The 12,602-nt window shown below is 34.7% G+C and overlaps 1 protein-coding gene across 1 annotated transcript; it reads left to right on the forward strand.

Moving 5' to 3' along the window:
• The first annotated feature begins 7,016 nt into the window (after nucleotides 1–7,016).
• Nucleotides 7,017–7,888, forward strand: LOC121251258. Its single transcript, XM_041150618.1, has one exon. The coding sequence runs from the start codon at nucleotides 7,066–7,068 to the stop codon at nucleotides 7,693–7,695; it is 630 nt and encodes a 209-aa protein (XP_041006552.1). The 5' UTR covers nucleotides 7,017–7,065; the 3' UTR covers nucleotides 7,696–7,888.
• Nucleotides 7,889–12,602: the final 4,714 nt, after the last annotated feature.

Here is a 12,602-nt window from a genome sequence, read left to right on the forward strand (position 1 = left end):
TTTATCAGTACTTAGCTACTCAAAATTCCATATTGATGCACTTATTAAGGATGAGGAGTCTATAGAAAAATGGTATCTTATGGGGGTTTATGGGCACCCGAGCACAAACTATAGAATTGAGACATGAAATTTAATAAGATCCTTATTTAGAATGGGAGAGAAGGCTTTGTTGATTTTTGGTGACTTCAACAAAGTCTTAGACCAAAATGAGAAGTGGGGAGGAAGGGATAGACCAGAACAGCAGATGCAAGAGTTTAGAACAGTGCTTAATGATTGTGCATTAATGGATCTGGGTTTTAGGAGTCCTAAATATACATGACACAATAGAAGAGAAGGAAATTCATGCATAAGTGAGAGATTGGATAGGTTTCTGGAAAATTTCCATTGGTGCCATAAATTTTCAAGAGCAACTGTCACACATGGAGTAGTAGCATACTCTGACCATCTACCTTTATGGTCAGGCTCTGATGAAGGCTTTACACAAAGAAAAGGAAAGAAACCATTTAGATTTGAAGCCATGTGGGTAGGAGAAAACGGAAGTGAAAAAGTTATTGAAGAGGCTTGGAGAAATGGATCCTATAAAAGTAATATGGAGGAAATGATGGAGTTGATATCAGGATGTAGTCAAGAACTACATTGCTAGAATCGAAACAAGTTTGGAAATGTTCACAACCAATTGCAAAAGGCAAAACTGAGACTTATAAATATGCAAGAAAAAGATCCAACTTGTATTGATATCTGGGATTGCCTCTACACGAAAGGAAGTCCAAATATGGTTAGAGCGAGAGGAAATAATGTGGAGACAAAGGTCTAAGACCCTATGGTTGCAGGAAGGGGAACATAATTCAAATTTTTTTCACATAAAAGCCTCACACATGAGAAAAAATAATACTATACAGAAGTTACAAGATGATAGTGGAGAATGTCAAAAGGGTGAGAATAAAGATGAACTAGTATTGGATTACTTCTAATCTCTATTTACAACCTCTGATCAGACAGTTACTACCATCATGAATGAGAGCCTAACAAAGGCTTACACTGAGGATGAGGTGCAAATTGCTCTACATCCTACAAAAGCCTCTAGACCTGATGGCATGGCCACAATATTATTCCAAAGGTACTGGCACCTCATTGGCAAATCAATCACTGCAGCAGTCCTCCAAAGTTAGAATATTGGTGAGTTTCCAAGGCCTCCAAATGATACTTATATCACTCTCAATCTCTGATACCAAAGAAGAAATCTACTGGAAAAGTAGCTGACTTTCGACCAATAAGTCTTTACAATGTGACTTATAAACTCATATCTAAAGTCATTGCCAATAGACTGAAACAAGTGCTCCCTTGTATTATCTAAAACTCACAGAGTGATTTTGTGTCTGGGAGACTTATTACTGATAATGTGCTTGTTGCTTATGAATTATTCATTATTTGAGACAAAAAATAGTTGGGAAGAAAAGTTATATTTAACTAAAATTGGATATGAGTAAAGCATATGATAGAGTAGAGTGAGATTTCTTAGAAATTCTAATGCACAAATTGGGTTTTGAAGTCAAACTGATCAAGTTGGTTATACAATGTGAGAACATTTTCTTTTTCTATTTTGGTTAATGAGGAACAGTCCTATAACCCCTAGTAGAGGACTGAGGTAGGGGGATTCCCTATCCCTTACTTATTCCCTTTACACACGGAGGGGCTTATAAACCTTCAGAAAAGAGCTGATAATAATCAGTTTGTTGCTTGCGTCAAGATCTGTAGAGGGCCCCCTTGTATTAATCATATGCTATTTGCAGATAATAGTGTCATTTTTTGCAAAGCTAATACTAATACAAATAGGAGAGTCTAGTTACTGTTAAATCAATATGAGATGGCATCAAGGCAGGAAAATAAACAGAGAGAGGAATGTGCCAGCTGGGGTTCAAGATGAGATCATGTTTGTGTGGGGTGTTAACAGTATACAACAATATGGGAAGTATCTGGGCTTACCACCAGTGGTGGGTAGGTTCAAATCTCGAGCGTTCAGAGAAATCAAGCAGAGGGTCTGGCAGAAATTGCAGAATTGGAAGGAATAGTTGTTATCCCAAGGAGGTAGAGAAGTACTTATAAAAGCAGTGGCTTTGTCCATCCCTACACATGCTATGAGTTGCTTTGAATTACCTGGTAGCCTATGTTCTAAACTGGAAAGCATGATGACAAGATTCTGGTGGGTCAAAAAAAGCAAGAGAGAAGGATACACTGGATCAACTGGGATAAAATGCGTGAACCCAAATTTGGAGGGGGATTGGGATTTAAAAATTTGAGAATTTTTAATATTGCCATCTTGGTAAAACAGGGGTGGAGAATTTTGCAAGAGGAAGGTACTATGTTGCATAAAATCTATAAAGCTTTTTTCACTCTACTTTGGGCCATAATCCTTCATATGCATGGAGAGGAATTTGAGAAGCTAAGAATATGCTAAAGGAGGTTGATGGAGAATAGGTAATGAAAAATCTATGAAAATTTGGAAAGATTGTTGGATTCTAGATCATCAAGCTTTAAGGCAGGAATACAGTAATGTGGAGGTCGAGGCTTGTGAGGATACTGTCGATTGCATTATAAACAACAATACTAAAAGGTGGGATGCAGTAAAGATTAGAGCTCTATTCAATCCAAATGTTACTGCAGATATTATGAAGATCATCTTATGCCTCAATGAATAAGAAGATAAGTGAATATGGGCTCAAGAAAGAAGTGGAAGATTTAGTGTGAAAAGTGCATACAGATTTTTCAGAGGCAAATTAAAGAAAAACCCAGGAGAGAGTTCACATGCTAGCAGACAAAAAACTCTTTGGAAAGCTTTGTGGAAACTGAAAATTCCTACTAAAGTCAAGGTGTATGCTTGGAGAGGTTGTAGAGAGGGATTACCTACTCAGTACAATCTCAAGAGAAACCAGGTTGAAGTTGGGGACAAATGCTATTTTTGTCAGGATAGAATGGAAGATACTCCACATGCACTATTATACTATCACACTATCCGAGAATATTGGGACAAAATTTACCTTTTGTGAAAGGAATTGACAATCTTTTGAATTTTACGGATATAGCTCTGATTGTCAAGGAGAAGGGTAATATAGAAGACCTAGCTTTTTTTTTGTTTTTTCTTGATAGCTTGGGAGTTTTGGTTTAGAAGAATAGAATGGTGTATGAGAAAATTTGTGTTGATCCTAGACAAGTGATTGAATGTGCTTTATTTATGCAAAGAACTTAGAAGGACGTGACAGCTACTCCAAGCACACAGTCAAAGACCATTTGCTACTGGAAACCATCCCCTTAGGGATCTCTAAAGCTAAATGTAGATGGAGTAATTTTCTTTTATCAGCATAAAGCAGGTGTTCGGGTCATTCTCAGAAATGAGAAAGGGGAAATAGTGATGGTGGCAAGCAAAGGGAAAACAGAGGTTGCTGATCTAGAATCTATTAAACTGCTAGCACTATTTAGAGTAGGGGTGTAAATCGGTTCGGTCCGGTTCGGGAGTGTTTGGACCGGGCTGGACCAAACATCCCTAGGGACCAGTAGCTATCGGTCAGGTTGGTCGTTTCGGTCTGGCCCAATTATTTTTTATTTGTTTTCTTCTTTTTATTTTTTAAATAAATTAATAAAAAAATTTATTTAAAATACTAAATTAAAATTAAGTGAATTATTAATGTGGATTATGTAACTAACTCAATAAAAAATATTTTATATAGTCAATTATAATAAATTAGATGAAAAGTACATTCTTAACTTATATAATTACTATATAATTAGTTAATTGATAGAATATTAATTTGTTAATAACATATTTAAAATTTTATATCTTTAATGATGATAGGTTAGATGAAAATTACATAACTAATTATAAAATTATTATATAAATAATATATATAAAAATATATATATTTTTAAAATTCGGTCAGTTTGGTCCGGTCTGGGGTGGGAAACCCCTGGAACCCATAAGTTTGCTCGAGTCTCGTTTGACAGTGAGCTCGAGCGAGACACATACCCTAATATTCGCTCGATCTGCGCTCGACACACTGCTCGAGTCAATATTGATTGTCTGATTCGCTTGAGACGCACTCAACATGCCGCTTGAGCTAATGACCTAATTTTTTGGCAATTAGGATTTCCAGCGCCGTTTACTATAAATATGTAATATTTGACTTAATGTGTACGATTTTCAGCATATTTTGAGAGTGAACAATTGTCAAATGAGTTAATATTGTGTAAGAGAGTAAAAAGTCCTAGAAAGTGTGAGTTGAGATTGAGTGATTGTAATCTCCTCTGAATTAATAAGATTTCTGTAACTCTGTGGACGTAGACAATTTGCCGAACCATGTAAATTATGTGTCGTGTGCTTGATCGTGCTTACTTTTATTTGTTTGCCATTGTTGTGTGGGAGTGTTTTGCACAACGACCTGCACTTATGTGTTAATATGGGCATCTTAGATATAATCCTTGAAAGTGAATTCTTATTGATGTTGAGAGAACTACAAGTTGCAGAAGACTCTTTCTCAATGCTAGGGAATTTATTAAAAGATACAAAAAGACTTACGCAATTATTCAGAAATTGCAAAGTTCAACATGTCAATAGATTAGGAAATGAGGCTGCTCATAGATTAGTACATTATGCTTGGAATGTAGAAAGTATTGAAATGTGGTGGGATGAAGTTCTAGTAACTGTCTCTCAAGTCGTATGGCTTGATAAAAATAGTTTGTAATGATTCTGGTTTCTATAAATAAAAAATAACGCTTTTTTAAAAACTTGTTTTTCCTTATAGAGCACTAGTTTAATAGGATCATCAATCTTGTGAACACAGCCCCGTTTGAGTACAAAAAGTGTTTCATCTCATCATTACAATTTTATAAATTCTCACACAAAATATAATAAATAATTCAACTTTCTCAAATTTCAAAATAATAATAATATTAAAAAATAATATTCTAACAATATTTTATTCAACTTTCAACTTTCATTTCAACTCATCTCATATCAACTCATTATCCAAACCGCACCTAAAGGAAACTAAATTCCCATAAGGAAGTGATCTCTATATCCCCAGAAACTGTTGTCTTGCATCGTCTTTTGTCAAATGTTCCTAGCGAACAAGATAAGTTTATGACAAGGGCTACATTATGGACATTTACTAGGAGGCATAGAGGAAACACACAAATACATGATCAGCTCCCATGCTTTTTTTATCAAGTAATGCCTTTAGTAATGAGATCAGGAATGATGACAGTATTAAGAATAGGAAGCATAGCAGTTCTCGTATGAAAGGCTAGTCATGAACTTGGAGACTTTACTTCAGGAACAGAGGCGATGCTATACTGTTATGAATGTGGAAATGTGGACATTTTGCTCGTGTCACATTGCTAATAACGGCGGGCCCAAACGATACTGATTATAAAATATAAAGTATCACATGAGAGGCATATCTATCAGAGCTATTTCTTGTTTGTTTTGAAATCTGAATGAAAAGTTCATCTCGTAGCTCTGAACTCTTCAAAGTACGATTGTATAATTTTCCAACAAGCTCAATCTGTTCGTCTATGTTTGCCAGAGTAACTCGTTCTTCAATGATAAAACAGAATGTGGTGTCATGAGACACATCATGCCATCACCTTTTGGAAGGGCATATCTTCAGACATGTATCTTTCCCGAAATTGAGAGCCTGCGGATCTTTTCTGGTAAAAAAAAAACCATGTTTTGCAGCAGACTGAATCTGTTTTTGCATCAGCCCCTCTACCTATGAAGAGTAAATGGCACAGAAGAGCATTAATAATAACTTGCATAGAACAAAAGCAAGCAAGCCATGCATGATATTGGTTGAAGTTATTCGATTACAATGACATGAAATATTTTTTTTTATATGTAAGATGATTTTATCGATATGAAATGCTCAGTACACTGAAATTATCACCTGTTTCAAAATTCTTAACTAATGAAAAGAGACAGATTTTATTATTTTATTTATATTTTTACATACACAAGAAGTATACAATATCTGCTTGCATCCGTTGGAATTTTTGAGGGCCGTTGAGAGGTCAAATTGGAGTTTTATCTAGTGAGAATCTGTCGATATTGGAAATTAGCATGAGTTGATGGTTCTTCTTATGTCAAGTAAGCTACATCGTTTTGCTTGGGGGAGGATATGAGATTTTGGATATGAAATTTTCTTGAAATTTTTTTGTTTAAGTGGCGAAACCAATTAAAAATATATTTGAATTTGGAGAATTTTTAAAGATATTTTTATTGGAGTTCGAAAGTTGTGGGATACACCAAAATTATGTTTGGGAATAAGATTTTTGTGAGTGTTAAGTCATCTTGCTTTTTTTTTTTTTTTTTTTTTTTGTTATGGAAATTGAGTTAAATGTTTAAATGAAAAATTTATTTTGGATAATGTTTTAGAATTGAAGGGAAAAGAATTTTGAAATAAATTTGAAAAATCTTTAATTTTCAAATATCGCCAAAAGCAAATTAATGTGAAGGTAGATTGTAAGTCAATCCATAGTTAATGCTCTCCTAATGATGAGCCCACTGATTTTGGGGTATTCGTAACAATTAACTTTCTTTGCCTTTTGAAATTCTCTACAATCAAATCAAACGGCTGGGATCACTTTCTTATTTACATTATTATTTTAAAATTAAATCGTAATGGTAAATACAGTGTTGAAATGTACATGTCTTGCATACTCCTTTTAAAAAAAATAAGATACATTATTAAAAAAATAATTTTTTCTATGGATCCCAAATTTATTAATTTTTTTATTTTTTTAAATACGCGAGACTTTTATATTCTAAGACTATAAACATCATTTCTCAAATTTAAAACATCGACCACATCATCCAAATTCCAAATTCATAATATTGTTCGAAACCCTGAGGAGGGAATTTAATAATTTATTACATCTTTTAAGGTAAAATCATGGGTCCTCCCTCACCTAGCCGTTGTAGCCTCCAACGGCCCAATTCCACCAGCTTTATAAATTCAAAATCTCCATGGACAACCCCGATCAAGCAATTCTGACTTTACAGAATCAGTCACAAAAATGGCTTACTCTAAGCTCAGAAGCTCATGTTCCTTCTCCAGTCTTCTACTTTCCTGCTTGAATTTCACACTGTTCATCCTCTCCTCAGCCTCTCTTGCGCCCATAATACTCCTCAGGATGCCTCCGACTTCGATGGGAATGGCATTACTCATGGTCTCTTGCATCTCAATGCTATCCTCCTTTGCGGGCTTCTATTCTCAGCTCTCCCACTTTTGCTTCACAACCCACATCTCACTTCTGCTGGCTTCAGTTATCGGCCAATTACTCAGTATTTTGGCCTTATTTACAAAAGAAAGATCCAGCCTTTCCTTGCTCAAGTCGACAAGGGACCCCAGAGAGGCAAAGCTTTTGGTGAGGCTCGAATGTGGGGTTTTGATGGGAATGTTCTTGATGCAGTTAGTTGTCTTCGTGTTGAGCTGTGCAGTACACAGCTGTTGGTTGAGAGAATACGAGGGACTGGAGGCAGAGAGAGAGGCAACGGCAAGGAAGAGAAGTAAGAGGAATGCGAAAGTGCAGGAGGAATCCATGGCCAATTCAGCAAAAATTGCAGAGGTTAGAGCAAAGGAGTTGGATGAGAAAATGAAGAACAAGTATCATGTGCAGTGGGTTAAGACTGATTTTGAAGGCTAAAATCATGTCCTAGCTAGATCGTATAAATGTGAGTTTTCTGTCCATTTTTTACTTTTTCAGGGATCACTATTGGTGTGGCCAATTTGAGTGTGTGGATGGAACAGGGGACTGTTCTTTTGGGATGTGAGGGCTGTGTAGCAGTTATGTACTATTGTGTCTATTGCCTCATGTAGTTTTAACATTTCTCTGTTAATCTGCACTCTATTCCTAACCCCAAATCTTCTTTTCTTTATTATTTCATTTGAATTTCTAACCAATTGGCAGAAGAGAATAGTGAATATAAATTAGATAGTCCAATGCACATTAAATATTCGATCCAAAAATCTTAACCATGTAACATTAAACGTTGTAGAGTCCAAGTGATGCATCTATTTTTCTCTACATTTGAACTCAATTTAATCAGATAGATTTCTGCTCCAGTTTATTAAAGAAAAAGAAAAAGTTCTCAAATGATGATTTTTTTTTTTGGAAAAAGTAGTGATTGAAATCAAATAGAAAGAAAATCCATTTAAAATGCAAGAAGAGCTTTTGGGTTGTGGAGCAATGGTGGTGTACTACTACTGTGTCTATTTGCCAATAATTTTCTATTAATAGTTGTTTTATTAGGTAATAAAGAGGATAAAATATCATCTTTAAATTCATATTGAAAGAAGTAGCTGTATGTTGTTGTTATGCAAAAGAAAAAGTTATCGCAATATGAATTTTATTGGAAGAAAGTAATCATTGATACCTCTAGTAGATAAAAATATCCACTTTATTTTCTATGACACTCCTGCGAAACAAACAAAACTTTTCCCAATGGATATCATGAGATGTACGGAAAGCTCAATTCCTCCAAGGCAAAAACTCAAAAGGAGAAGGCCATTTCTATTAAAATATATATAGTAAGCTTTTAAATAATCATAGCATTATTAAAAGTGATTAAAAGTCATTCTAAGTTTTTAACTTCTTCTCTCATCTTTCTTCTCTCGCACAAAACTGTCCTCGTCTTTCTCTCTCTCTCTCTCTCTAGACAAGCTGCATTCATTAAAAATAAGCATAACAACAGAAGTATCTTAATTAACTTTATATATAGGAGGAGGGTCTTTGCCACTATAAAATTGTAATAGGCAAGATGGAATACTAATAAGGGAGATGCTTCCATAAAATTGAGTGGAAACTGCCCATTGGGCAATGTTATGCGGGCATCGATTTTTAGACCGATGAATTTTTTGCACTTTTGATTTTTCAAATGAATATAACATATGATCTATATATCTCTTGTGATGTTTTGCATTTCCTAGTCTGTTGCGCTTTTTGCTTTGAAAATTACTTGCACTACCTGTTTAGAATGAATCGCCTTCAAGAATAATCTTTTTCATCCTCCTATTTGAAGCCTCTTGGATTCCCATTAGTGCTGTTGTTGCTTATCCAATATTAGGATTTGTACTGCTAATGTGGCTTGTACTAACAAATATTGGAGTTCCCTTTTCAGATCAACATATTGTTGTTGTTGTGCTTCCATTTTTCCTGACTAGTACATCAAATTGTATTGAGTGGAATCCCTCTGGAGTGGGATGATCTTTTCTCTCTTGCTCTGAGATTTTTTTAACCCATGCTATTTTATATTTTGAGAAGAGATTCGAAACTTTTGACACTAACCACATAAGTGAAGGTGTTGTGGAGTTATGGATAACCTGATTTCTTTAGCATCCTCAATGGATTAGCTAAATGCTAAATCCATTGAGCATTTAGCTATTAGAGAGCAAAATATGCTCACAATGGATTAGCTTTAGCTACAGTGACTTTCAATTTTTTTTTTCAAATTTGAAGGTTACTGTACATACATCAAATACATATTTTATTAATTATTTCTCTCTCCATGTCTTTCTATCACATATTTTATCACAATTGGTATATTAATTTGAGTTAGTGATATATTAATTTAACAAGAATATGATTATTAGTTAATATATAATAGGTAGAATAGTAAAATATGATAAAATAAAATAAATTAATAATTAAAAAAATTAAATATTTTTGAAATTATTAGTTATTCATTACTATATAATGATAAATGGATTAATCCAATATGAACATTTGATGTGAATAATTAAAATCAAATTTATTTTATATTATTTTATTGTTATATAATAAAAAAATAGTTATTCTAATATGGAGATTTATGTAAATAAAGTAGCCAAAAGTCAAATTTCTCTTACATTCATAAAAAATGTTCTTTAGCTTTGGCTAATCCATTAAGAGTGCTCTAAGAAACCAGATGTTGTCAATAGCTAAAGAGGCAAAGAGTTGAAATGAGTGAGTTTCTTCTTCTAGTATATTCAAAGAAGTGGAGGGAGAGAGAAGAATGTTGATCCAGTCTATGATGGGCTGATTTGCAAATTAAGAGGTGTTTAGGGGCCATTTTGATTGTAGCCAAAGGACCCTAGAACAAGGGGCAATTAAAAAGAAGGTGGGGGAAGTGTTTCTTCCTCAGTTTGACAGAGGTGGCAGCAAACTTGATCATCATTAAGATTTAGACATCTTTTGAAAAGAGATCTAGTGGGGAGTATATTATGAATGAATTTCCATACGAGGAGCTTGAGTCTACCTCGAATTTTTAACTTCCAAAGTTTTTTTCAATTGACATCAGTGAGTTGTAGAGTGTCGTTATTCTCAGTGTTGATTAAAGTTGTATAAGCAAACTTCACTGAGAAGTTTCCAGAGGAGTGGTGAATACATTTAATCTTATCCTAAACATTTGTGAAATTGTAGTTCGATAGTGGGATTTTTGAAATTTCAGTGGCAGATTCAGGGGTAAAGAGTGCTTGTAAAAGAAGAGTGTTCCATCTTCTTGGCTCTTCTAGTGTTAACTCAGCCACTTTCACATCTGTCTCAATCAGTGTGTTGTTCTGGTTTGGTTGAGGTATAAGAGAGTGAAGGGTGGGAACCCAAGGATCCATCCAAACTCTTGTAGAGATTCCATTATTAATCTAGAAGTAAATGCTAGATTTAATGAAATCTCTCTGCTTTAAGAGACATTTCTAGAACCAGGAATCAATTGGTCTACCATTGGTCTCTAGAAAGGAAGAGCTTCCCACGTACTGCTTAGTTATGAAGTGTTTCTAGAGAGGCTCTCTGAGTCATTGATGAGGGACCATGCAAATTTTGAAATGAGGGCCTTATTGAAAATGAAGGTATTTTTTAGCCCAAGACCCCCAAGAGATTTTGGAATGCAGATAGACTGCCAAGATTTCGGGGTAAAGTTTTTAGAGCTTTGGGAATCAGAACCCCACCAGAATCTTCTAGACGAGCTATCTATATGTTTTGTGATTGTTTTTGGCATCCACATCGTGGTCATGATGTAGGAATGAATGGAGCTTGCTACAGATTTGATAAGGGTTGCCCTACCAACTTGTGAGAGAAGTTTTGATTTCCATCCCTGCAATTTATTCTGAATTTTCTCAAGGATATCTTTAAGAATGTTTTTCTTTGAAGCTCCTATGAAAACGGGTAGGCCCGGGTATCTAATCTTGGAATGACAGGTTTTATAATTCAAAATATCTTTTATCTCTCTTTTGATGCTCATAGTGGTATTATCACTGAAATGGAGTAAGGATTTACCATGATTAATACGTTGACCAGACCAAGAAGTATAAGCATCAATGCAATTGGCAAAGGATTTTGTTGTTTGGATTGATGATTTCCCAAATAGGGTTAGATCATCAGCAAAGAGGAGATGAGAGATTGAAGGCCCCCTTCTTGAGATAGAGATACCTTCAATGTTTTGGAGCATTTATTCTCTTATGATGAGTCTTGAGAAAACCTCACTACATAGGATAAAAAATGAAAGGGAACAAAGGATCACCTTGTCTTATTCCCCTAGATGGATGGATGAAACCATGGGGAGAACCATTAATTAAAAGGGAATAAGACACAGTTGTTATGCATTCCCCAATCCAACTCATCCAAGTTTGATTGAAGCCTAAGCATTGCAAAATTTTAAGGATGAATGGTCATTTCATAAAGTCAAAGGCTTTTTCCATGTCAACCTTGATGGCCATTAAACCCCCCCCCCCCCCTCAGGTGATGAAAAACTTCTTGGGCTAGAATTGTGTTTTCTTGAATTAGGTCTCGTTTGTTTTCACAAAACTCCTTAATTCATCTCATTTTATTTCATTTAATTATTATAACTTTCTCAAATTCTCACACAAAATAAAATAAACAATTCAACATTTTAAAATCTCAAAACAAAAAATAATGTTAGAAAAATATATTCTAACAATATTTTATTTAATTTTTAACTTTCATCTCAATTTATTTCATCTTATCTGCGAAAACAAACGAGGCATAAGTCTGCCAGGCACAAAAGCATTTTGGTGAGGGGAAATAATGCTTGGAATGATGGTTTTGAGTCCGTTTGCTAAGATTTTTGGCAATAATCTTATAACAAACATTTGAGAGGCTGATAAGTCTAAAATGGTGGATTGTATTAGGGAGTCATTTTTTGGAACCAGAGCAATATTTGTGTGGTTCATTTATTTGAGTAGTTTCCCATGAATAAAAAAGTTTGTGACAGCTGTTATGAGGTCTTTTTTTATCAACTCCTAGTAGAACTTGTTGAACAGCCCAATAAAACCATCAGGACCAGGGGCTTTTGTGGATAGAATCTGACTGGTGGTGTTTGTGATCTCCTATTCAGTAGGAATTTTGCAAAGGAAAACATTATCAAAGGTTGAGATTTTGTTGGGTAAGATATTTTCTAAATCTTGAGGGATTTCAAGCTTAGAGGACTTAAAAATGCTTTGGAAATGGTCCTAAAATTTTGATTTGACAACAAATGGATCAGAAGTCCATTGCCTTTTTTCGATTCTGAGACTGTCTATGTTATTTCTTCTACGTCTGATGGAAGTGGAGGTGTAAAAGAG

The sequence above is a fragment of the Juglans microcarpa x Juglans regia genome, chromosome 2D (assembly GCF_004785595.1).
Source record: "Juglans microcarpa x Juglans regia isolate MS1-56 chromosome 2D, Jm3101_v1.0, whole genome shotgun sequence".
NCBI classification, from domain to species: Eukaryota; Viridiplantae; Streptophyta; class Magnoliopsida; order Fagales; family Juglandaceae; genus Juglans; species Juglans microcarpa x Juglans regia.

What these genes read in the sequence shown, in the direction of transcription:
- LOC121251258 (XM_041150618.1), top strand. Translation starts at nt 7,066, where the DNA reads ATGGCTTACTCTAAGCTCAGAAGCTCATGTTCCTTCTCCAGTCTTCTA.